This window comes from Lineus longissimus, chromosome 18 (assembly GCF_910592395.1).
Source record: "Lineus longissimus chromosome 18, tnLinLong1.2, whole genome shotgun sequence".
NCBI classification, from domain to species: domain Eukaryota; kingdom Metazoa; phylum Nemertea; class Pilidiophora; order Heteronemertea; family Lineidae; genus Lineus; species Lineus longissimus.
The window spans coordinates 3,581,603-3,609,292 of NC_088325.1; the positions used below are offsets into that span (position 1 = coordinate 3,581,603).

At 40.0% G+C, this 27,690-nt stretch overlaps 3 protein-coding genes across 14 annotated transcripts in view; 2 read left to right on the forward strand and 1 right to left on the reverse strand.

Annotated features, from left to right (window-relative positions):
- LOC135502527 (caldesmon-like) overlaps positions 1 to 27,690 on the reverse strand; it is a 272,930-nt gene that overhangs the window by 98,348 nt on the left and 146,892 nt on the right. The gene's annotated exons all lie outside the window — the stretch shown is intronic.
- The window catches only part of LOC135502401 (uncharacterized), a 98,994-nt gene that overhangs the window by 6,477 nt on the left and 64,827 nt on the right, over positions 1 to 27,690 (forward strand). The gene's annotated exons all lie outside the window — the stretch shown is intronic.
- LOC135502404 (vascular endothelial growth factor receptor 1-like) lies at positions 6,033 to 26,798 on the forward strand. Of its 2 annotated transcripts, XM_064795209.1 has the most exons (10): positions 6,033 to 6,158; positions 7,463 to 7,798; positions 10,614 to 10,747; positions 12,103 to 12,301; positions 13,215 to 13,544; positions 17,148 to 17,284; positions 17,717 to 17,903; positions 20,149 to 20,270; positions 22,804 to 22,925; positions 23,480 to 26,798. In XM_064795209.1, exons 1-9 carry the CDS (start codon positions 6,107 to 6,109, stop codon positions 22,897 to 22,899), a joined length of 1,593 nt encoding a protein of 530 aa, XP_064651279.1. In that variant the 5' UTR covers positions 6,033 to 6,106; the 3' UTR covers positions 22,900 to 22,925; positions 23,480 to 26,798. The 2 variants fall into 2 exon arrangements, with proteins under 2 accessions (XP_064651279.1, XP_064651280.1); XM_064795210.1 differs by lacking the exons at positions 20,149 to 20,270; positions 23,480 to 26,798.

The window sequence follows — 27,690 nt, forward strand, 5'->3', positions numbered from 1 at the left end:
ATGTCGACAGCCTTTGAAAGTGAGTTTTCAAATTATTTTTGTTGCAGTTTCTTGGCGCTTTTTAAAATCATTAACTGTTGCATAATCTGCTCAGTAGCTACCTTGTGGAGTCCACAATGAGTCGTAATCAAAACAATATCACACCCGCTTTGACATGTTTGAAAAGATCGACTGAATAGGCTCTTAAAGGGGTACAGCGTTCATGTTTACAGCTAGGTGAGGCAAATTGAAATGACGTTATAACAGTCATCGTGCATGCATTTTGGCTGAAACTTTGCACCCATCTGTCTACACAATGGCACTGTTGAAATTTATCTTCAGTTCTACGTATTAACGTGATTGGATTTTTGAACGCCATGGGCTTTAACGAAGAAAGAAAAATTTATTAACTCTTATCTTCGCAAATAAACTTTCCGAAGTTGTTACTACTATCAACATTGCTGACCAGCTGAATGACCACATCTTTCCCTTTTCCTGGGCAGAAGAACTTGGCATGATTGCTTATCCACATTCAGGTGCCCCTCTGTCTCAAGACGCCCTGCTTTCTCTTTCTCTTTGATCCACTCCCCTTTTTTACACAAGTCTGATGTGTTTGCGATTTTTTGACAACTCAGAGAACGTATTGTTGTCGGGGATGAGATAAGTTCACATTTTTTCGCCCGGGCAATCATAACAGTATTGCCGCCAAATATAATGTTACAGCAAAAAAATGATGTCATAGCGACGAGAGAACTTGCCTGACAACAGCCCATGGGTGGCTGACTGACTGCATGAACCACTAGATCACACTCTGATCTAGAATTTCCATCTGGATTGGCACTGCACTTGGAAAGTTATTCTCCAGGGAGTGTTCCCCACCCAAAATGGGATGCCCTTTTTGCCTGCCACTATGTGTTTATGTACACTCTGAGGTTATTGGTCAAGTGACTCTAACTTTTGCCGGCGGCAAGATAAGAGTTCATCGCAAGCTACTTGCTCATCAGCACTTGGACTTTTATCCTCTCATGTCTAATCTTCCTCCATAAATCTGCATTTGTGAGACTCGGTTATCCAATTTGATCCTGAGAATGTTCTTATTACCATGTTAACCAGAGAGTATTCCTCCTCCAAGACGGGATGAAATTATAATCATCTAAATAACTGACCCATTAGTGACAAAGATTTCTTCTTCTTCTTCTTTACAGGAGCATTAACAGTGGCAGTCCAACCTGTTGAGACAAACCCACAGTTACTATAGATCTAACTTCCGATATCAACCACAGCCCAGAGAATTTGGCTTCGAACAATATCGTGGATCAAGATAGTAGCGACCAGATCGATATGGCTCGTTAATGACTTCGGGGGAGACTGGGCTTCTTAGCCGCCTTGGACAACCAGTCAAGAAGAAGGAAAACTGGTATATGACTCGGACAGTAAACGACTGTATAGGTTTACCGCAGTTGGCCCAGCCGACTTCCCACCAGTGAATGTCTACTCCTATCATCGCCGACCCAACAGGGCGGGAAACCCGTCGGACGTGCACTCATAAACGGGTGGCTGATGACATTGCTCGACACAAAGTAATTGAATGACCGCCTGAATTGATATTGCCAACCTTGGCGTCTTTGATTTATGATCAGGTTACCCATCTTCTACAACATGCACAGTGCATTTGTATCAGGTCAGCATGCCTGGAACTGTTACTCTTTGTACACTTGGTCTTCCATTACGATGGCTTTTAGTGCGTGTCTCGTGGGACAACCACGAGTGTAATGTTAATGTTGTGGCGATATGGATGTGTGGGAAAGGAAGGGAATGCATGGAGGCGACCAATAATGTTGTAACAGCCGTTCTGACGGCCGGTCAGGGGGGAGTTTATCGGTGCTGAATGATGGATATATGCACAATGACCATAGCTGACCCTACTGTCCACATGTTCATCTGGGCTTCTCCTGATTACTGATCTACACCAGACAAATAGGAAATGAGAAGGTTCATTTTCACTGCCTGAGAAAATGTAAAAAGGAGGCCGAAACATTTGTCATGCGAAATTCCCTTTAAGGCAGATGAAGGACTAATTAATAACTTTTGACATTACAAACAATGTTGTGCTCAATGTAGCGATAATATACATGTACATAATATGATATAAATATTAGGCCTGAGTAATTCCAAAAATAAACTGCTAAACTTTTCTGCATATCAAAGCAGGACAGCTCAACGACGCCTTATATGGTGCTAAAATTTATAGATATTGATAAGAATATTGCAAAGAGTCATTGTGTGAAATTCATGCCATTGTGTTGATACTAAAACCAATCAAGGTTCAGAAACTGACCCAAATAACACTGACTTTAGGTTTAGTTGGATATCGTAAATTGTAATGATAATCTCCTGTTCAACACTGCGATAAAACTGTAAATAGCATGAAATAAGTTTCCTCCACAGAAGAGAAATGCAGTCCGTCCAGACATTAGGCTTAGAGAAATTTCTGCTGGTGATAGGATCTTACTGTCACATGCATATTGTAGGATAGTTACAAAATTTTAATACAAAGCATTTTAATCTCAGGTGCCCTTATGGCCGGGTTTAATTTATGAATTTTGTATTAGCATAAACAATAAATTCTGTGATATTTTATTCTTCACTGTGATTCTTTCAAAAGTCTGTCAAGAGCTGTAAATGTGTTTTGAAATGTATTGAAATTCATATCAAATTGAAATTACTGTCTGTTATTGATGATATATAATCAACAGTCCTACATCACACTACCATAGAACACTGAAGAAAGGACAGGGGGTTGAGTTTTTAAGGACTTAGAACTACGCCCCTAGACCAGCGATGGTTAAGTTTCTTGCCGGCTCATCAAAGGATCTCCAGAGACCGACGGGAGTTGACCTCGAGGCTATGATGTATAGAACAAGTAAAACACAGTCAGTGTTTGTAATTATGATGATAAGGATTCCTGCCAGGACAGCCAGAGCCATTTAACTCTTTCACAACCGACCGCCACGCCACGATCGTCACCTAGAAACAATTACAAATCATGTTAAAAGCAGTTTGTAGTTATATAGATAGCACTGCAGTATCTAACATAAATTGTACGCCTCCAACAATATTTTGAGGGTGTTGCGATGCAATTTGGATGTTTTGGTTGACTTTTGAGTTTTGGGGAGTCGGCCGACCCCCTTGGGGATGTATGAATAAGTAGCTCCTAGTCAGTATGCAATTATTCCTCAGTGTACTGGTCTTGCATGCCTTCCAGCTCCAGCCAATCATACTCCCTATCCTGGTCTGTTTCTTCGTCTGTGAGTGGGAGTAGCACCTTAATCTATATTTACATGATCCGTCCTTGATAGGGCCATTTAAACGCTTTTCAAAAAGACCGCATTCAGATATGAGCGGATCGAACCCCATTCCAGACCAGATGTGATTTCATTCAAATGTACCCGTTTAGACGCTCAACAGCAATGAGGACTGATGAGGATTAATTTTTTTTGGTTTCACCAATAATCGGCAGGATGTCGCGGTGATGACACCAATTTAGCACCACTTAGCATGCGTGCATATAAAGATTTAGTCCACATGAGATCGAATTCGGCCCAATCGCATTTAGATGACCGATTGTAGGCCTCAAGGAGCTAGTGTTGCTTTCTTGATGACCAACAGGTTTATTTATTTAGGTGTCTTTGAGAGGCTTCGTGATGACTGATTAGTCTTTGAGGAGCACACCACCTCAGCGAGGCAAGAGCAAGGAAAACACTGTTCTAATTAACTTTTGTCTAAATTACTGTACATCGAGTCAGTCCATGGAGCAACTATCACTCAGCAACTGTTACCAATGAAGATGCTAGGAGATTGGGGTCTGCCATGCGTGACTGAAAACAGTACCGTTGACCCCAAAATCTTACTTCGCCCATTAACTTTTGCGTATTTTATGTTAGTGTTTTGACAACCCTGTAACAGTAATTTCAATCAGATTGATTTTTGACAGCATACATTTTTGAGATTGGTAAATGTGAAAATAAATGAAACGCGAATAATTCTTAATTTATAGTACATGTATGCAGTAATTCAAACTTCCGATCAGAATTCCTCTTGATTTTGGCCAAATTTTGAACTGGCCTCTGCTTTAGATCATCATGTTCTTCATGTTCTTGTTCATTTTAACATCAGAACAGAAGAGCAATGTTGCTCCGGCAAGTACATTGGCCGTCTTCCCTCCAACATCGCTAGCAGCGTGCACAGTCCCGCTTGGATAAGGCACCCATCATAGCTGGGTCGCTATCCATCGCTTCTTGCCTCGCAGAAGAACAATTCCGCCATCACCCCTACTAATGCCCTTCTCATGTAGTCTTTCCATGACTGTTCGCTCTCTTTCTCAATTTCCAGCACGTTTCTAACGATCGTGTCTACAACGTCTGCTGCAGTCATGACCAGACTGCCAAAGGCTGCAGCACTTCAGGCCAGTCAGTCCGCCCTCGCGTTGAATCAGATTCCTGCATGGCCCCTGATCACTTCCACTTAGGTCATCAGTCATCAAAGGGATTCATTAACCAAAAGTCCAAGATACCAAAGACTTGAAAAAAGAGTCATTGCCCCTTTGACATGTTGGATCAAAATTAGTCTAATTCAATTGAGATAATTTTGCAGAATTTCAACAGACTTGGAAACTAGACAAGTCCTAATCAGCCAGGTGATTAATCTGGCACCATTTCAAATTATCAGATCAGGTTTTTTTTTGTAGCAAAGGAAACAATCACTTGAAAACAATTAGGTCAATTTATTTATAAAACAGACTTTCACTCTTCCCTGGGTCACTTGCGTGATTGACGAGCTATTTTTGAAGGAGCAACCTGCGTAATTATCACCGCAATGCAGGTTGAAATACTCCGTCTGGGTATAAGACGGTAATTGTTGGGTTTGACATTTATTTCAGGTTGCAGCAATAACTGGTCCTTGTTGCAGGTGCCTGTGATGATCCCCGCAGATGAGGTACACTGGCCCCCATCCCTCCAGCATCGCCAGCAGCGTGCACAGTCCCGCTTTGGATAAGGCACCTATCCGTAGCTGGGTCGCTATCCATCGCTTCTCACTCCACAGAAGAACAAGTCCGCCATCATCCCTACAGATGCCCCACTCTTGTAGCCTTTCCATGAACCATATCTGTGCCCCCTCTTCTTCCTTGTCCAGCACGTTTCTGACGGTCTGCTGCAGTCATGTCCAGACATACTGTTAACCTCGTCATTGGCAGGTAACTTGCGCGTCAGTGACACGCTACCCAGCACAAAGGGTCACGTGTAATAAACGCAAACATAGAGAGATACATGTAAGCACTGGTGCGTCAGTGGCACACAACACGCGGGTGCCTCGCGGGTACATGGCGTGTCACTGATGAGAAGCAGGACGGATGTCAATAGTGATTTGGACTGTAGTTCTTGTTTAAACATCAGAAGAGCAATGGCTCTGGCAAGTACACTGGCCCCCTGCCCTCCAGCATTGCCAGCAGTGTGCACAGTCCTGCTTGGATAAAGCACCCATCCTTAGCTGGGTTGCTATCTGTCACTTCTTGCCCCACAGAAGAACATGTTGGCCATCACCCCTACTGCAGAGCTGCCAACCCTTGCAGGACCCATTTCAGATTTCTTCACCAGAAACTCCATATTTTTTGGATTTTAATGGAGGTGAATTCAGAGTTTTTAGTTTTTCTTGACAACAAGTGCAATTCACCTCGCTCCACTGGTAGTGCAATGGAAACTAAGAACTACGAAAAATACTTTTTCCTGAATTCTGTTTTCTTCTCATTATGGTTCAAGCTTCAAAATCTAAATCTAAGGGTCACGTCTGACTCATGTAATGAACGTCTCATCATTTTCGTTTTCGGCATTGTCATGTGTCAATTGATTTTTATCACAGAACAATCATGACCAAAGTCCTAACCTGAGATAATCCTAAATATTCATTCAAGTACTTTTTAAAGAATCAACAGACTTATTAACGCCATTATTAACAAGCTGTCAGCAGCCCAGTCATCTTCCACTCTACAGTAGGAGAAGCACTCGTTGCTTGTGAAAAATAAGCTGGTGAAAAGTTCCCTCCGCCTCTCCAAAGGAGACGTGTTGTGTCGATGATGAAGTGGCACATTCTTCTGTTTTGGACAGCCATCCTTGGAATTTATGGTAGGTGTATAATCAGCAGTGTATGACCGGTCATACACTGCTGGTGTGATCGATATAGTTCTGTTTATACAGTTACAGTCAACTATGAAACTTTTTGCAGGCGTTTTATATTCATGAATTTCCTCTTTACACATTGACCCCAAAATTGATGACGGCAACCGATATGTTTAAAACTTTGTTCATTACTTGTTCCACTGACTTGATACACATCCTATTTTGTCTGTAGGTTTTTATCTCGCAAATGCCAAACCTTCATTGGCTGTTTCACTGATGCGGTAATACCGGGGCCGTTCAGACGACATGAAAAAAACCACATCCGATTGAATCGGAATGCGGTTAAAATTTTTCTTGTCTAAATGCAAAATGATCCGGATCAATGTGGTCCCATCTGGATTAAAAGAAAACCATCGATCGACGTAGTTTTAATCTGGATGCATCCGGATCAATAGCGTCGTCTAAACCCAAATGGATACCTAATCCGGATTAATACTTCCTGGGCGCATGCGCTCTAACGTGTGTGTTGGTACTTGAAACGTTTTGCGTTGCACGAGAATTGTGTTTTTGGCGCGGAGAGTGAGATTGTGAGTTGAAGTGTTTTTTCACGGACTAATTTGCAATTTTTTCAATCAAGCTATGGCTAAGGCGGATCGGTTTACGGATAGCGATGTGTTCAATCCCGCGAAATTTCCCGCGAAGAAATGCAGTGCAAGTACCAAACAAATGTTTTTACATCTCCACAACCAACAGGTATTGGAGAGTTCCAAAGCTATAGAAATGCGTCCAGATGAGCCCGGATTGCGCCAATCATCTAAACGGCGCAATTTTCGAGACCTGAATGTGGTTCAATCGGATCGCATCCAGATCCGATCCGAATGTGGTTTTTTCGCCTGCCGTCTAAATGGCCCTATTGTTCCTATTTTGCCTGTAGGAGTAATACACAGGCAAAAGTTTCCATCCACGGATAGTTGATGGGGATTAATCATAAACGTTCCATCCATGGATAGTGGATAGAGAAAGGAGGTGCCACCTTTTGGTTCCATATCAAATTAAATCTGTCCAAAGTGCTCTAATATGCGTTGCTGGTTCTCTACGAACCTAAAAATGTGTAGGGAGTGGCAGTTATAACTTTAACCTCATCCACACAATATACGACATACCTTCCGTCTGCTGGGAGAGGCTGGTGAAAGTGGCGCGATAGTCTAATCATGTAGTTTCACTTTTTTAGAAAATTGTTTAACCTCCTTCAATGACATTCACCGCTTGTCGCCTCAGGTCCAGTTAGTAAATCTTCATTTTCTTTTCAGCATTGGCCGGCGTATATTCCCTGAATGTTATCACAGTACAGCCAGGACCAGTACGAGTGAAGCAAGGACAGAACGTCAGTCTGTGGTGTAAACTGAAATACGACCCTAAACGAGTGTTCCCGGTTCAATGGCAGTCGCCTCCAATTTTCAATACAAGAACTATGAATTGTTATTCTTTTCGTCATTCGAAGGACAAATATGTCATGTCATGTTCAGACACTGAAGAAGCTATTGAGTTTTATAATATGACAATAATGAATGTCCAATGGGCTGATAATGGGAAATATCGGTGTCTGTATCTCAACGATATGAACACTGTGGATTTACAGGTTTTGGGTAAGTTAAACAGGAGCTACACCAACTTAAGGCATAAGGGCACTCTAATCTTCCAAAAGTTGCCTTGACATATTGAAAAGAACTCAAGAATTAGAAATAAAGTTGATTGTAAATGTCTAGGATGCAAGAGTAGTTCGTTTGGCACCCTTGACACTGAAAGTGCTCCGATGTTGATTGATTAAGGTGTACAAAAATGTTCCCTGATTGAACTAGCTAAAGCCCTGCTACTTGATATAGTGGTGGCCCACCTACAGTACCTACATGCACAGTGTGGCTCGATTGCCTGCTTCATACAATATATAGCAAATTAATGCACCAAATGCAGTGCATTTTTGTTCATATTGTACAGTATGGCAAAATTAGCTGTGGTTTTTTTTAATGTGTACTTGACCTTAAAAAAGCTTTTCCATCTCGAAATCTTTTTTTGAATTTCTTACTAAAACCACAGAAGAAAATACTATGTTCTGAAATTGTTTAATCATGAAAATCGAACAAGCGATGCATGCTGGAGACATAACAAGGTCAATGCAATAAAATGGATACTCTGTGTAAAGACAACATGGTTGCTGTTCATACAACAAAACACACCTACCATAAATAAAGTGCGCTGTCTCTAAATAGCTGTGTCTGCATTTCTGCTTGCTCGATTCTAATATACTAAACGCCGATTGCATTTTATGATTCTAACGATTAAACCTCGAAATCGAGGTTAAAACGTCTTTTTAGTAAGTGATTTTTTTATATTGCCGTAATAAAAAGCTCAAATGATAATGCTTCAGCCAGAATGTATCTTTAGACTAGAGGCCTACAGCCAAAGAGCTTCACATGGTCCATCTGGTTGTACAGATAACTTCATATGATGTTCATATGAAGAGCCTGATTACGATTTGAATGTTGTAACAGTAAAGCCGTTGAAGTTCAGCCGGAGACAAACCAGTCCAGTCACAACATAGGGACAGCCAGTAAATGCAGTCGGGACCTTTTTTTATGAATTCCTTTGAAGCGAAGGTTGTGAAAAACAAGTCCAGTCGATGCATGGTCACCACCTTGAGGAAAGCAAGGCAGTCTGGGCATTTACATCAAATCCTTTATAAAGTGGTTCCGATGCATAATCACAACCTAGGGACAACCAGGAACAGTCTGGGCCTTAACATCTATTCCATCTTGTGCATACCGGTTGTGACAAACTAGTCCAGTGAACTTGGTCCAGCCTAGGCAGGGGGCAACCTTCATATCAGGGACAACCAACCAGTGAATGCAAGGACAGGACCAAGTCCAAAGGGTTATGATTGATAGCCTGTATTGATAGCGAGTAAAAACTCAACAGATATACTGATACTGATAGTGATATTTGATATAATACAAATTTCACCTGGCTTGTTTAACCCGGTTCAGAATTTGATCCGGACTAAATACCTTTTTCGTCCACACAATACTTTCTCACTCTCAAGATAAGCTCGTCAAGGTGCTATAAATAGCACCAGCGATAGACAAGTGGCTGTAGGATGGCGAAAGCAAATCGAAAATGATGAAAAAGTGACAGTGACTGAGTGGTTTGTGTGGAGATTAGAATCACACATGTTAAAAACTGTGACACATGTGTGATTCTAATCTCCACAAAGATTCAAGATTCAAATAAGTTTACTCTACCGTAAATCATGTACTGATACATATAAAAGATATGTGAAGTGAAATAAACTTGAGCGAGATCTGAACAATAGTGCAACCGAATAGAATGTAAAAATCGTCTAGGATTACAGTGTATACTGGTATAATGAGGAAAGTTCCAACAAGCGCCATCTGAAGCCGAGCTAAATTTTGATCCAGGTCAAAAGGCGTGTCTGACCCTCCACTCATTGCCGGGTTAAAATAGCCCGGCAATTGGTGGGCTAAACTAATCCAGATCAAATTTTCAAACCCAGCCTTTTCGACTGGTGTAAACACCACTATAGATTCAGTACCTTTGATGATAATTTACCAGGTTTCTACACCATGCATACAGTCGTGTGTACATTTACCAGTCATACACACTGCTGATATATGCTGATACAGTACATTTCTACAGGGGTGATTGAGGGAGATGAAAACGATCTTTGAAATGGTTGATTTCAGTACTCATGACATGTTTACAGAGGTTTCAGCAATTGTTTTCAGTGGAGGTATTTCCCAGGAGCCTGGTTGATTTTGAGTCATTCATAGATGTTTTGAATCCACATGTGATGAAAGGTTCTGGCTTGATTTCGTTATTCTGTTGAACGGCAATCCGCAATTGCAAATTCTCAGCACTTTCGAATCACCATATGCGATGGATATTGCATAACTTCTGACAAACTCCACTAAATATTATCATTATTATGTTGTTCAACTACAATTAACCCCAGCCAGAGATTCAATGGGCGGTTTAAACACAACCACATTTTGCACCAACGAATATTCCAAGTCGAGGATTTGCCAAATCTCAAAACGAAAAACCTGTGACAAATTATGCATGTTCTCCCCATAATCACCCAAACTAATACCGCAAATATATTCTTAAGACCATTTTCTTGGCCTCTGACGAGTTAATTTTGTCTGATACAGTGTTTTAACATGATTTTGAGGGCGATCACTATCAGGAAAATTCACATTCACCATGGTTAGTAGAACACTGGCCTGACAGTCTTCTTCGAATAAGTATGCGATATCAAGTTAATATTTGTTATTAAGCTAACTTATTTCAATATTAATGACAGAATCATGCCAAGGAAGTATCATAAAACCAATGTGCTTCCACTTTTTCTTTGAAAGCTGATTTGTTTTGTCTCTGTGTTTTCAGTTCCGGTAACAGATGTGAAATTAGAAAAAATCGTCAAAAGCATTGCTGCAGAGCCCCAGCGCTTGCATGAGTACTATACCTGCACAACAAACTGTGCATTTCCAGCACCAAAGATTTCATGGTTTGTAAATGACGTAAGTTGAGCAATAATCAGAGGAAGATGTCTGGTCTTGAGGAGACAGCTAGGGGGACTATAGGCAGGAGAGGGGCTAAATTGGCCATCTTTAGGGGACTAATATACACAGGAAGGGCCCTGGGTCATGTCAAATTCAGCACTAATATTGTTTATTTTACAAGCGTGAATCACTACGACATACAGTGAGATGTGAAAGACCCCTATTGGTGACTTTGTGTAACTTTATCTTGCCTGCCTAGCTGCTGCCTAATATTATCCTTTTCAGATGAAGTCAGTGACAGTGCTTCCTCGATCAATAAAGCTACTGTGCCATTTTTAAATGAGTGTTTTGTTTAATAATGAAATAATAAAATCATACTTCTTAAAGGAAACTGCCCGGGAAAAAAAGGGGAGTTTTGCACGGCCCGGTCAAAACCTTAGGCGGGAATAAGGTTTCATTGATAAATATAAGGAGTTTCAAGGCCCCCAAATCACTTGTAAGGTTCAATAGATACTGGCCTTTCATTGGTTTACCGTTTGCGTATCATTTACAAACTCTAATCTTGAAAAATATGACAATATTTACGATCACGTTATTGATTTTTGCAACATTTTCGGTAATGCGCCCCTTGCGGATCTGTAAGGTACCATTCGGATGCTTGAAAAATGCCTCGTCTCGTCGATTCGCTCGCGGATAAACGCATCAGGTTGACTGCAGCAACTTTTAATTGTTGGAGACAGAGAAGGAAGGAATATGATTATCAGTTGATGAAAACTTTGCAAAGTTTCTTCTTGGGACTCGAAATCCATACTACTATTCTCTCCATTTTCCATTTTCTCCTCTCTCCAACTCACTACTATCGCTATTGACTGCGTAACATACACTAACATTCTTTCGCTATCATTGCTAACTTCATTTACAAGAACACTGGCCTCTTTGTAGCCGATTATGTAACCCATAGTGGAAACACCTGACAGCGCCGCCCGGCACGATCCACGTGCTACTGGCATATTTATAACTCGTAGTAAATAAGGTTGTAAAAATATGCAAATGAGATGCCGTATATGGAAACCATGACGTCACTGAGCAGTTCTTATTTCTGCTACGGGTGGCGCTGTTGCTTGCTTCTGGAGGCGCTATTCAACCTCTTTAACAGGGAATTATATATTCTAATTGAGAGAGGTGCCCTGATTATCTGGAAAAAAAGTACTGTAAATTTATAAGGAAACGACCTTTCGGTACCAGTGCAGTATTTTAAATAGAGCGGGTATCCTTGACAGAGTGGTGTCCACTATAGGGAGGCTCCACAGTAGTGTAAGTGATGAAGATGAAATAGACACTGTAGCTTTACCATTGCCATACTTATTTTCCAGCAACCCTTTAATGGCAACACGATGGTGGCAGAGTTGGACTGCTCAGGGGCCAAGGAGGGCCAGAAACGGACTAAGAGCAGAGTAACAGTAATAAGCACAGACATGGATAAGGAGAGAAAAGAATATGACATTTCCTGTACGGCAGAAAACGTTCTTGTAGAGCCAAAGGTTTCTAAGGCAATAACTGTCAATAATGATGGTAAGCATTTTTGGATGGTTCCTTGTGAAAAATAGATGTATCATCCGTGCATCAGTTTGCGTCAAACAAATTGCGACGTGAACAGTATTGATATCAAATTGGGAGAATGGAATTATAACCAAACAGCTAACCCACCTCCCTGTTGCTGTGACAAACCAAACATTGGTGCCATGCCACGACCCATTGTATTGTACACATTTCATTCGGCCAGGAGCTCCCGACTTGGCGATGACTGAATTCACTGTGTGGCAAATGAATTTACGGCGATGTCGAGACAATACCGATGACGTCACTTGGGCCGAGTTTAACGACATTGGTGTGACATGGAGGCGTGTTCCTGACACAGCAGTGTGGAAAATGCCAGCCAATCACGACTGCTTTGATTTTAAAAGGATTGTTGTGATTGGTTGAAATGACGAGTTTTGAGTAAACACAACATTCATTGGAGCATAGGAGCTTCCAGCTGTATCTCTCTGATTTTTCTGTATCAAGGCCTGATTTTTTAGGCCTGATATGGATTTCAACAATCCAAATCTGCATCAGTCTTCATTTTGATATTTCATCATCCAGGGATTTTTTGTATCGAATGAGCTTGGAACCCAAAATTGGGACCATTTTTAGACTATCTATATGACAAAACCGGTATTGTCCACAGAAAAGTTTAGATAATCGCACAAGTTTGAGAGACATTAATTTCGACCCGTTTCTTCAACCAACAGGCAGAAATATATTAAAAAGCGCCCCCAATTGCCAAATTAGCAAAACTCTAAAAACGCTTCTTCATATCTGTAGACTTGCCAAAACAAATTGTTTTTTCAATACCTCTCAAAGTGTGGACTTGACAGTCAAAAACATACTTGTGTCTAATTGTTAATTTGGATCCAGATAGTAAATCTTCGTTTATTCTTTTCAGCACTGACCGGTATTTATTCCCGGACAGATATCACAGTACAGCCAGGACCAGTCAAAGTGATGCAAGGACACAACCTCAAATTGTGGTGTAAACTGAAATATGACCCTGATAGTGTATCGCAGATACACTGGCAGTCGCCGCCTAATTTCAAAACAAGAACAGACGATTGTTATTCTCTTGAAAAGGATAAATATATCATCTCATGTTCAGACACAAACGATGCTTTTGAGTATTATAATATGACAATAATGCATGTCCAATGGGCCGATAATGGGATATATCGGTGTCTGTATACCAACCATATGGACATTGTGGATTTACAAGTTTTGGGTAAGTTATAATCAGGAGCTACACCAACATAAGGCATAAGGGCACTCTAATCTAAGAACTCATCAATGAGAAATAAAGTTGATTGCAAATGACTTGGATGCAAGAGTGGTTCTTTTGGCGCCCATGACAATGAAACTAGTTAAAGTGCTCAAGTCATGATTTAAATTAAGGTGTAAAAATATGTGCCATGATTGAAGTAGCTATACAGCCCCGGTTGTTGAAGTAGCGGTAGCCAAGTCAGCTACAGGACATTGTACAGTGCGGCTCATATGAATATGATTACATACTTCATACGATATCTCGTGAACTAATGCACAAGATATAGACTGTGCATTTTTTCAGTTTTGTTCTAATCGTACATTGATTATAGCAGAAATAAGTGTGCATTGGTTTTTCATTATGAAACTTTTTTATTTTGAACTCTTTTTTTAAATTCTCTCTAAAATTACAGATAAATGAAACGGCCAGGGGCCATTGTGCTCACCGTATAGATATTTGGTGCTTTGGAATTCATCCAGGTTAAGAAACATTGTACATGTACAGTATACAGGTCAAACCAAAGTCGGTATGACATGTGATGTATCGTTACTTGGAGTAAGTACCATTATGGTAACCATAAGAATATCATCAAAAACAAGTCACTAATAAACAAGATATTGCACTTTTTACCAATTTTAGTTTTGGCCTCTTGGTGGCCAAGTTGAGTACCAGATCAGATCGAAATTCGGTGTCCAAGGTGACATGACGTAGGGAGTCATGTGCACCAAATTTCAAGTTCATAGCTATAGTGGTTAAGAAACGTGCCATAGTTACACTCAAACGACCAATCTCATATGATATGTGATGTATCCCTGCTAGGAGAACCTACCATAAAAATGTTATTGAAAACGAATCACTAATAAGCGAGAAATCACACTTTCTAGGTTTTCACTTTTGGCCCCCTGGTGGCCAAGTCGAGAATCAAACCGGACTGAAATTCAGGGTCAGAGGTCAGCTGACCTAGAGGGTCCTTTGTACAAAGTCTCAAGTTCATAGCCTTAGGGGTTAACAAACGTGCCACAGTTACGCTAAAATGGCCAATTTAAGCCGTTTGACTTCTGCGACCTTGACAAGAACGTCAAATCAAAAACCCGTATCATATGTGATGTATCCTTGCTAAGAGTATCTACCATAACGTTTTTACCAAAAACTAATCAGTAATAAGCGAGATATGGCACTATTCAATTTTTTTGTTTTGGCCCCCTGGTGGCCCAGTTAAGAATCAGACCAGACCGAAAATCAGTGTCACAGGTCATCTGACCTAGGGAGTCATGTGTACCAGGTTTAAATTTCATAGCTTTAGTGGTTAAGAAACGTGCCATAGTTACAAACAAACGGCCAATTCACACCATTTGACCTCTGTGACCTTGAAAATAAGGTCAAATCAAAAACCGTAGGATATGTGATGTATCCTTGCTCTGAGTACCTACCATAAAAATAGAATTGAAAACAAGTCACTATTATTAAATTAAGCGAGATATTGCACTTTTTACTTTTTTTAGTTTTGGCCCCCTGGTGGCCAGGTCGAGAATCAGATCAGACTGAAATTCGGTGTCAGAGGTTAAATGATGTAGGGAATCAGGTGCACCAAATTTCAAGTTCACAGCTTTATTGGTTAAGAAACGTGCCCCAGTTACACTCAAACAGCAAATTTACGCCATTTGACCTCTGTGACCTTGAAAAGTAGGTCAAATCAAAAACACGTATGATATGTGATATACCCTTGCTAGGAAAACCTACCATAAAAATTTCATCAAAAACAAATCACTAATAAGCGAGATATCACACTTTTTAGATTTCCACTTTTGGCCCCCTGGTGGCAAAGTAAGGAATCAGATCTAACCAAAATTCAGCACCAGAGGCTATGTGATATAGGGGGTTATATGTACCAAGTTTCAAGTTCATAGCTTTAGTGGTTAAGAAACGTGCCATAGTTTACACTCTAATGGCCAATTTACGCCATATGACCTCTGTGACCTTGAAAAGTAGGTCAAATTGAAAACCCGTAAAATATAAAATGTATATTTGCTATGAGTACCTACAACAAAAGTTTTATCGAAAACAAGTCACTTATAAGCGAGATATCACACTTTTTAGATTTCCACTTTTGGCCCCCTGGTGGCAAAGTTAGGAAACAGATCGAACCAAAATTAAGCACCAGAGGCTATGTGATACAGGGGGTTATATGTACCAAGTTTCAAGTTCATAGCTTTAGTGGTTAAGAAACGTGCCATAGTTTACACTCTAATGGCCAATTTACGCCATATGACCTCTGTGACCTTGAAAATAAGGTCAAATTAAAAAACCGTATAATATAAAATGTATATTTGCTATGAGTACCTACAACAAAAGTTTTATCGAAAACAAGTCACTAATAAGCGAGATATCACACCTTTTAGATATCGACATTTGGCCCCCTGGTGGCCAAACAGAGAATCAGATCGGACCGAAAATCAGTGTCAGAGGTCAGCTGACCTAGGGCATTCTGTGTACAAAGTTTCAAGTTCATAGCCCTAGCAGTTAAGAAACGTGCCACTGTTAGGATATGACGACGACGACGACGACGACGACGACGACGACGGACACAGCGCTATCATATAGACTCCCCTTACGGTGAGCCAACAAGTCATCAATAAGCGAGATATCACACTTTTTAGTTATCCACATTCGACCCCCTGGTGGCCAAATTGAGAATCAGATCGGACCAATATTCAGCACAAGAGGTTATCTGATATAGGGGGTTATATGTACCAAGTTTCAAGTTCATAGCTGTGGCGGTTGAGAAACGTGCCACAGTTACACTGAAACAGCCAATTTATGCCATTTGACCCCTGCAACCTTAAAAAGTAGGTCAAATTAAAAACCTGTACGATATATGATGTATCCTTGCTATGAGTACCCACAACGAAAGTTTTATTGAAAACAAGTTATTGATAAGCGAATTATCACACTTTTTAGGTATCCACATTCGGCCCCCTGGTGGCCAAGTTGAGAATCAGATCAGACCGAAATTCAGCACCAGAGGTTATCTGGTATAGGGGGTTATATGTACTAAGTTTCAAGTTCATAGCTGTGGAGGTTGAAAAACGTGCCATAGTTACACTGAAACAGCCAATTTAGGCCATTTGACCTCTGTGACCTTGAAAAGTAGGTCAAATTAAAAACCCGTATGATATATGATGTATCCTTGCTATGAGTACCTACCACAAAAAATTCATTCCAAACAAGTCATTAATAAGCGAGATATCACACTTTTTAGATATCTACATTCGGCCCCCTGGTGGCCAAATTAAGAATCAGATCGGACCGAAATTTAGTGTCACAGGTCATCTGACCAAGGGAGTCCTGTGTACAAAGTTACAAGTTCATAGGCTTAGCGGTTAAGAAACGTGCCACTGTTTTTGAAACAGGATACGACGACGACGGACGACGACGACGGACGACGGACACTGCGGTGTTGTATAGACTCCCCTATGGTGAGTCAAAAATTCTGAAATATAATTTCACCCGGAGTGTTCGTGTAAACATGTCGTTGTGGGCTGATTTTCTCTTGTCTGTTTTCAGTTCCGGTTACAGATGTGACACTAGAAAAAAGCACCAGTATGAGCAGCGCTCAAGAGCCCCAGCGCTCGTATGAGTACTTTAACTGCACAACAAACTGTGCATTTCCGGCCCCCAAGATTTCATGGTTTGTAAATGACGTAAGTAGAGCAATATCAGAGGACGATGTCTTGAATTTAGAAGGTCTACACCGATTGAACAAATCTATTGATCTTTGATGTGAAAGACCCCTATTAGCGACTTTGTGTAGTGACATTGACAATGGTTCCTCGATCAATAAAGCTACTGTGCAGTTTTTAAGTGAGCCATTTGTTCAATAATAAAATCATACTTCTTTATAGGGACACCCCTGGCACTGGAAAATGCTGTTTCTAATTGAGCGAGGTACCCTGATTATCTGGAAAAAAAGGACAGTAAATTTAAAAGGAAATGACGTTTTGGTCCCAGAGCAGTATTTTAAATAGAGGGTATCCTTGACAGAGTGGTGTCCACTATAGGGAGGCTCCACAGTCGTGTAAGTGATTAAGATGAAATAGAAACTGTAGCTTTACCATCACCCACTTATTTTCCAGCAACCCTTTAATGAGAACGCGAAGGTGACAGAGTTAGGCTGCTCAGGGGCCAAGGACGGCCAGAAACAGACTATAAGCAAAGTGTTAGTAATAAGCAAGGGGAGAAAAGATTATGACATTTCCTGTACGGCAGAAAACGTTCTTGGAGAGCCAAAGGTTTCTAAGGCAATATCTGTCAATAATGTTGGTAAGCATCCGTTCTCATACATGTCATATAGGGTTGTATATTTTTAGAGAGATCCCTCAATGTTCATTTCAGTTCTGTCAGGTCAGTTGAAACATTGATTGTGGTGATCAATGTCTAAAAATTGAGAGAGCTTGGTTGAGTAATAATTTGCTATCTTGAACTCAGTTTCAGATACTGGACACAAGTTTTCCTATACCTATTTCGTTCCCTATCACCATCTTTCACGTTTAATGTTCAACACGCTCAATGTTCTGACCTCTTCCCAAAAGATTAGCCCCAAAAAATGATTGTTTGATGAGTGACGCATCCTGAAAGCTTCAGCAAAGCTGGTGCCCATTAATGTTGGTATGGTTACTGCTTAGTCCGCCTCCTCTTTTCCAAACAAACAGTGCTAGGCCTGCCACTGCTGGTAATGTAGGGGCTGCTTCTGTAAATAATCAATCAATAAAGATAATTTGAAAGATTCTGCTGATGAAATCTGACATTTTTCAGATTGCTTCGTGTCATCAATTCTAAATGTTATTGAAGAGAAGGAACTGCATATTTCTCGATTCAGATGATAGTTGTGTTAAAAATTGAAGCCTGTTTTTTTACCAGTTTTATGCAAAATAATGTAAAAATACTTCAAAATATTGTAGCTCCCTCATTATGCATCCTTTATTAATAAAACCCCACATTTTTATAAAGCTGATTATCTTGGCTATCAATTGGTGCTGTTTCTGGGTATCGATTGGGTAAGATGCAATACTTTTGATTTATTTTGCTCTAATTGATTGATTTTTCTGATTTGAACAAGTATATAGAACTGTAATTGATGCAGTTACAACCTGTAAATGATCAATGTAACTTGATTGATAACCTTTGGCTATTATCTATTACTGATAAATCGAATAATACAACATAATACAACATAATATTAATTTATATGCTAATCAGTTCGTGTACTGTGACGCTGCACAAGTGCCAATCAAACAGCAGCGCCATCTGCAAACTATGAATGACACTAAATATAGTCTTCTGCAGATCACCAGGGACAGGAATACACCATACAGTAGTGTCTAACGTGTACCGCGAGTTCTATAATATACTAATGATACTAATGCATTAGTATAGGGACCATATATCATCCCCTCTAGGGAGGCAAGGGGTTAATGTGGGACACATTGCCTCCTTTCTTTATGATAAAATTGGGTATGTTTAAAAAATACGAATGATGTACAATTGATGCTCTTCCGTTAGAAGGCCCTCCCTGATTTATCTTATTGATAGACTTTGCTGACATTGTAAATTCGTCTGACAATACTTGCAGAAAGTAGTTTGTGAGAAAAAGGGACCTTTTTGGGCTATGACTTTGAGCAAATGTTTCAAAGTACAATGGCACCTTAAGACCATCATAAAACTGAATGATGACAATTCGAGCATCATTAGTTGTGGAATAGCTGCAGAAACCAACGGTCAGTTTACACTTTTTGACCCGTGTGGCCTTGAAAAGTTAAGAAAACGAGGGGATCTATGGTGGTTTCTGTCTCAGTAGTTCGCATTTTGAGGGGAAAGTGTTGGGAAATTCCCTTTTCTACTTTTATCAATAAGAACAACCGCATAATGTGAAGGACACTCCACGTCAACATTTGGATATGCTGCGAACATCTACCGTGATAAAAGTCGGAAAACTAATCACAGACTATGAATTTAACACTACTGTTGTGAAAATTTATTAAATTCAATCATCTACCAGTGGATTACACTTTGGGGTATTAGTTCGTAATTGTTTATTTAGGTAGTTCATGTGATTTTATATCCATAAAAAAGTCGAGTGCAACACGTGTCTTTGTTTACATGGGAGCCGCCATTTTGAAAAATGCTGTGACGTCACCGTGGAACCTCCTTTGCGTGTATGCAGACAGACCGCAAAATAGCATACATTGTATACACCGTAAGCATGTGTAACTGCTTTTAGGTACCGTGGTACCGGTTGAGACAGAGGTTTGTTCTATGTATTGCCTCGATGTAATCCTCTGTGTATTGCCATGACACTTTTGCACTAGAGCCCAGATTTACTCGATCGATATACGGACAAGCCTGGCTTTATTGACATTTTCCAATGCATTGCTGTCTTTACATACATACACAACTTCCACCTGTACACGAGAGTGTGCTGGAATAATTTTCTTGTCGAGAATAATGGCCAAGTTAATGTTATTGATGTCTTAAATTGTAAACGACTTGCATGTCTTTTTCTTTCTAGTAACCCCAGATGGATCTCATCTTAAAATTGCTTTGGCAACCATGACAACGACGCTAACTATTTTGCTCATCATAGCAATTGTCGTTCCTGCGTGGAAAAAATATTGTCGTGAGCCTTTGCAAGTGAGTTTTCAAATTATTTTTGTTGCAGTTTCTTGGCACTTTTCTAAATCATTAGCTGTTGCATAATCTGTTCAGTAGCTACCTTGTCGAGTCCACATTGAGTCGTAATCATAATAAAATCAAACCCGCTATGAAAAGATTGATTGAATAGGCTCTTAAAGGGGTACGGCGTTCATGTTTACTGGTAGGTGAGGCAAATTGAAATGATGTTATTGTCATTGTGCCTGCATTTTTGCTGAAACTTTGCACACATCTGTCTGTACAACGGCAGTGTTGAAATTTATCTTCAGTTCTACGTATTAACGCGATTGGATTTTTGAACGCCATGGGCTTTAAAGAAGAAAGAAAAAAGATATTAACTCTTATCGTCGCAAACAAGGAGGATACCGCGGTGACGTCACATCACGTGATCCAGACCCATATTAGTGATCGCTATGGCCAATCAGATTCAGTCTACTGACAGCACCAGCACTGAGCACATCTCCACGTCTCACTGTCTGGTGCGCTCCTGTACACAAAAACACCGATAGACATGAAATATTGCAATACCTAGTATGGATTCTTCCTGTGTAAAATAAAATTTACAGAGCAGATTAACTTCCACGAATAAAAAAGACGTTTGGCGTGGCCAAAGTGCAGAAATAATGTCTCCGCTAAAATACACTACGAAATACACTAGGCAATGCACTACGCAATATACAGTAGAGATGCAGTTGAGTTTGTTATTGTTTTGACTTAGAAGCCCGCCCATATCATAATATATTCATGTATTCATGAAGTATGAACTCATTTCTGTCCCATACAACTCTTAGAACAGTCAATTTCTCCTTAAATCATCACCGAAACCGCGATATCCGCAGGAAGATTTCGTTCTAGTGTCCGAAAATGCATGATCTTACAGGGGCGCTAACTCGACAAATAGAGGGGATCTATGGGGATCTATGCGAGTTTTAGGTATTACAGGTCTCGAACTTGTAAAATCTGTAAACATGCCTCCAAATCCCACTATGATAATGAAGAGATTGCCCCATATCTGGGAGACTGTTTTGAAACCATCGCTAATTTTGGAAGATCGGTGCCCGGCTATTTGGTTTAAAAAACCCTATTTTTCCCCATCAAAACAGCACTTTTCATTATTCAAATGATAGCTTATTGTCTGAAGACTTATTTCATAGCAGAAAAGTACTAATAACTCTGATTTGATGCGAAAAATCTAACTTTTTTGATGACTTGATTTTCCCTCGGCCGTGGATCAAGTTTGTTTACAATATAACAGCGCCATCTCGGAAAAGCCGTGACGTCACCGCGGTATCCTCCTTGCGTCGCAAATAAACTTTCCGAAGTTGTTGCTACTATCAACATTGCTGACCAGCTGAATGACCACATCTTTCTGACTTCCTGGGCAGAAGAACTTGACATGATTGCTAATCCACATTCAGGTGCCACTCTGTCTCAAGATGCCCTGCTTTCTATTTCTCTTTGATCCAACCCCCTTTTTTAAGTCTGATGTGTTCACGGTTTTTTGACAACTCAGACAACATGTTGTTGTCCGGGATGAGATAAGTTAAAATTCTTTTTTGATTAATAGTTTCACTTGTTTTATGACTAAAGGTGAGAAATGTATCATTACTCTCAAATAGCATCCTGGCTCCGTAATTCAGGATTGGCCGACCTCATTTGCATAATTGCCTGAGTTCAACATGTTCAACACATTAAAAAACAACAACAATGGGCTTAAAATGGTCGTAGACCCTGATAACCTGGTATAGACACCACTTTTGTTTTGTTAAGTTGCATATTCATCGAGCCAATTAATGGAATTTCAGAAATGGCGGACTTAAATTTCCATATTTTGAGAAATGCTCAAGGTATACCAGCAGGCATATTCATGAATATTGATGAGTGTTCAAAACAGTAATGAAGAAAGGTCATGCACCAGCACTTCCTGGTTCAACCCCTTGGCTCCCGGACTACTAGTATGCAGCTTTGAGTGGTTGTTTGCAGGAGAAAATTAGAAATCAAGCATTTTCCGACTGGCCAATCATAACAGTATTGCCGCCAAATATAATGTTACAGCACCAAAATGACGTCATCGTGGCGAGAGAATTTGCCTGACAACGGCCCATGGGTGGCTGACTGACTGCATGAACCACTTGATCACTCTCTGATCTAGAATTTTCATCTGGATTGGCACTGCACTTGGAAAGTTATTCTCCAGAGAGTGATCCCCATCCAAGATGGGATGCCCTTTTTGCCTGCCACTATACGTTTATGTGCATTCGGAGGTTATTGGTCAAGTGACTCTAACTTTTGCCAGCCGCCAGATAAGAGTCTATCGCAAGCTACTTGCTCATCAGCACTTTGACTTTTATCCTCTCTTTTCAAATTCTCCTCCATAAATCAGCATTTGAGACTGGGTCATCCAATTTGATCTTGAGAATGTTCCTATCACTATGTTAACTTCTATTCATATACAAAACTCTGGATTGAGTTTGCGCGTGCCTAGCCTCAGAAGTGTCTTCATATTTTCCAGGATATTTCAATTAAAGCCAGGTCCCATACACAACCTTCGGATCCAAATCTGAACATTGAGCATTCTTGGGACAAAGCAGACGAAACACTTTTATAGGGGTGACCACTGTATTTGATCACGAGGTAAGTCAGGCATTCATAGCCTCGAGTTGGACGAAATGAATCCTTATTTTAGGTTCTAATGTTGGACAAACACAAAGGAAAAAAACACATGTGAGAGTACAATAGTCGGATGGAAGAGACAACAAGTCGTTCCATTAGCTGATTAGCTACTTTTATGTGCACGTTGCAGACACTGGTTAGACACTGGCATGAATAGTTCTTTCTTCCCTGTATTGTGAGGCATAACATTTGACCTGAGGCCTACCTATCAAAACATGAGTGGACAGACAGATGAAATAAACATGAAAGTCATGAACCTTCACTTAACAAAAATAATGTAACTTTTTTGTTATGTTGTGTAAAAATAAAGACCCCAGGACTGGTTCTGAGGGTGCCGGGCTTAGATGGCAGCACAGTCCTTTAGCCTGGCCCATTTTTATTATAAACAAGAGGCCCAAGGGCCGTACGCTCAGCCAATAGTGGTGAATATATTCACAATATTAATATGTAATAGTGGGGCCTTGTTCTGTCATAATGATAATGTATGTTGTCCTTGTATCTCCTTGTACATGTAGTTTATGAATTGGACGAGATTGAAATACAGTGCAGAGGAAGCTACTCATCAACATTGCAGGGATCGTCCATGTCAGCGCTACCAGAAAAGTTGCCAGAATCATCCATTTAGCTGCTGCATTGTACTGGCATGACTGGTTCACCTGAATTCCTCATCTTTCTTCTTCAGTGTTCGCTCTACACACTTGGAGGTGTTTTTCTCCAGAAAGTATTCCTCCTTCAAGACGGGATGAAATAATAATCATCTGAATAACTGACCTACTATTCATTAGTCATAAAAAGTTCTTCTTTACAGGAGCATGTATAGTGTGCATCCAAGATATGCACCCTAATAATATCCCTTCTGATATCATCAACACCCCAGAGAATTCCACTAAACAAACAACTTTCGTTGCCAAATCTTTATATACTCTAGTTTCGCTTGCCATTGACTCTGCAATTGCCATTGCCATTGACTCTGGTGGTCAATCAATCAAGAATATTTACTCCTGTCGTGGACACAAAATGAACACATATGCTGGCTTGCATATCATTACATGAATGTACATTTATATCATCACTATATACTCAGTTTCTCACGCCTAACGTCCATTGCTTGAATAAACTCTAAAAATACACTGCTAAATTTTTCTGCATATCAAAACAACTCAGACATACGTTTTGAAAAAGGAAGCACTATTCTTTTCATATAATTATACCAATCAGGTATTATCTATATCATAATACTATAAGGCGGCTCGATAAAGTGCCATTTGGGGGTAGTGTTTCGTCTCGGAATTTTGCACGTTTATGTTTATATTCGGAAATTTACTTCAGCGGAGCAGTAATGAGGGATTTTTAATCGGACACTGTCAATTCTCCTTACCACTCACAGAAGCCAAGTCATTGCTGTTTAGTTATGCAGAGGCTTAATCAATTACTTGCACTCCCTGTGGGGTGGCTAACATTACCTGTTGAACAGCTGGCTGTTGACTCTGCAATTGCCATTGCCATTGACTCTGGTGGTCAATCAATCAAGAATATTTACTCCTGTCGTGGACACAAAATGAACACATATGCTGGCTTGCATATCATTACATGAATGTACATTTATATTATCACTATATACTCAGTTTCTCACGCCTAACATCCATTGCTTGAATAAACTCTAAAAATACACTGCTAAATTTTTCTGCATATCAAAACAACTCAGACATACGTTTTGAAAAAGGAAGCACTATTCTTTTCATATAATTATACCAATCAGGTATTATCTATATCATAATACTATAAGGCGGCTCGATAAAGTGCCATTTGGGGGTAGTGTTTCGTCTCGGAATTTTGCACGTTTATGTTTATATTCGGAAATTTACTTCAGCGGAGCAGTAATGAGGGATTTTTAATCGGACACTGTCAATTCTCCTTACCACTCACAGAAGCCAAGTCATTGCTGTTTAGTTATGCAGAGGCTTAATCAATTACTTGCACTCCCTGTGGGGTGGCTAACATTACCTGTTGAACAGCTGGCTGTAGGGGGATGATTGGAACAGCCTGTACCTGTTGACCTGCTGAACTAAGGTTAATGTTATTTTCAATCCACGATTGCAGGTCACCTGATGTTCGAGATTTCGCAGGGAAAGAAATTGTAAACAAACGTATGTGTGCAGTTCAAATGTAAACAAAAATGTCTTTTTGGTACTTTCGATTGCTGGAATTGGGTTTTCCCGCAGTAAGGAGCTGGGGTCAATTGTTTATGGGTGCTGTGTTAGCCAGAGCTAGCCCTTGATTATGAAGGGATTTTCAAATGAAGGTTACCATGGTCTGTTTATGTGCTCACCACAGCTTTCAATACTTGATCTGAAGAGGCGCGCTGAACCTGAAATGGCCTTATCAAGGAGCTGCTCACGGTGCTGAACTTCTAGCTTGCCTGTCGAGTAAGTGCCTTGCCCGAGACCTGGCTACATGTAGGAGGAGCACGCATTTTAAAGTTATAGTAGTGATAGTGCAATTGGTTTGAGCCATTTGGAGGCCGACATGTGAAGGCCTATCTGGGTACCCCTTCTTCTCCGTAAGGCGCATATTGCTGACTAAGGAACGAGGCATTGCCTCATCATCTCTATCGGACCAACGAAATGAAATGAAATGAAATGAAAATGAAATGCAACTGATGTACTTTTATATGCATGCATACAGCACGCCACAGCTAGGTCCGAGTCTGTGGACAAATGGTTTGTTTAATTTGTCTCTTCGATATGGCTCCTTTGATATTGCATTAGATTTTCATTGCAAATGTTTTATAATAATTAAAAAAAAATAATAATAATAATTCAATCTATTCAAGGTATAGCCCATTTGAACCTGCCTGTGCCACGGGTGCAATGCTAGTAAGTTATATTGTGCTAAAATTTATGAATACTGATAAGAATATTGTAAGAGTCATTGTGTGAAATTCATGCAATTGTGTTTGATACTAAGACCAATCAAGGGACAGAAACTGACCTGAATTAAACAGTGACAAATTTTCGGTCAAGTTGCATATAGTAACTTTGACTTGTAAGATCAATTCATATCATCTGTTATTACTCAGCATGTACTTAATATCAGCAAATGCCTTGGCTTAGATTAAGCACACACAAGTAGTCCAGAGGTAAGAGGTTTATCTGACAAAGGTCTCAGTGTCACTATTTGGGTATGGTCAAATCAAAACTTTGGGATTCCCAGCTTTTAGCCAATATCTTCACTTTTTTAACACCACAGTTATGTGAATGTTACTGAGGTGTTTGGCAAATGAACGCCTTTGCGTTAAACATAAAAATAAATACATATTTATTTTTATGTTTACTAATCATTAGTTATGCCTATGTATCTGCCTCTATGTATACACGAAATAAATTTTAAAAACCTCGTTATACTGTAGATAATAATTTTGGACAAAACTTAACTTTTGGATTAACTTTTTATTGACTCCTATACATGTAGTAGCTGCCTCAACCCTGTGATATCATAACGGTTGCTGCATTTTTTCCCCGTCCAATATTGTGAAAAAACTGGCAATTGTATAAAAGCTTCCTGAAATGGAAGAGAAATGTAGTCCGTCCAGATATTAGGCTTTGGAAGGAATTTCTGCTGGTAGCAGGATCATACCGTCGTATGCATAAAGTAGGATAATTATAATACAAAGCATTATTTTAACTGAGGTGCCCTTATGGTTTAATTATGTATTTTCTATAGCCATAAACAATAAACTCTGTGTAAACTACATGTATCATATTCACCATTGTAATTCTTTCAAAAATCTGTTAAGAGCTGAAAATGTGTTTTGAAAGGCATTAAATTATTTATCGGATTGAAATTGCTGTCTGTTATTTATGATATCGTAAGGAACAGTCCTACATCACACAACCATAGAAAACTGAAGAAAGGACGGGGGGAGGTTGAGGACTCGGAACTAAGCCCCTAGACCAGCGATGGTTAAGTTTCTTGCCAGCTCATCAAAGGATCCTGCAGAGACAAGAGTCGAGGGTCAGCCTCAAGGCTATGACATATAGAACAAGGAAACACACAGCCAGTGTTTGTAATTACGATGATAAGGATTCCTGCCAGGAGAGCCAGAGCCATTAAACCCTTTCACAACCGACGGCCACGATCATGTGGCTGTGACCTGGAAACCATTTGAAATCACGTTAAAAGAAGTTTGTAGTTATATAGATGGCGCTGCAGTTTTTAACATGAATTGTACGCCTCCAACAATGTTTTGAGGGTGTTGTGATGCAACTTGGATGTTTTGGTCGACTTTTCAGTTTTGAGGAGTCGGCCGACCCCCCACGGTTGTAAGAATAAGAAGCTCCCAGTCAAAATGCAATCATTCCTCAGTACACTGGTCTTGCCTGCCTACCAGCTCCAGCCAGCAGAAAAGACTTCATCCTACTCCCTATCCTGGTCTGTTTCTTCGTCTGTGAGTTGGAGTAGCACCTTGATCTATATTTAAAGGATCCTGAAAACAGTACCGTAGACCCCGAAATCTTACTTTGGTCATTAACTTTTGCGTATTTTATTTTAGTCTTTTGACAACCCTGTTACAGTAATTTCAATCAGATTGATTTTTGTCAGCATACATTTTTGAGATTAGTAAATGTGAAAATCAATGAAACGTAAATAATTCTTGATTTATAGTATGCAGTAGGTCAAACTTCCGATCAGAATTCCTCTTGATTTTGACCAAATTTTGAACTGG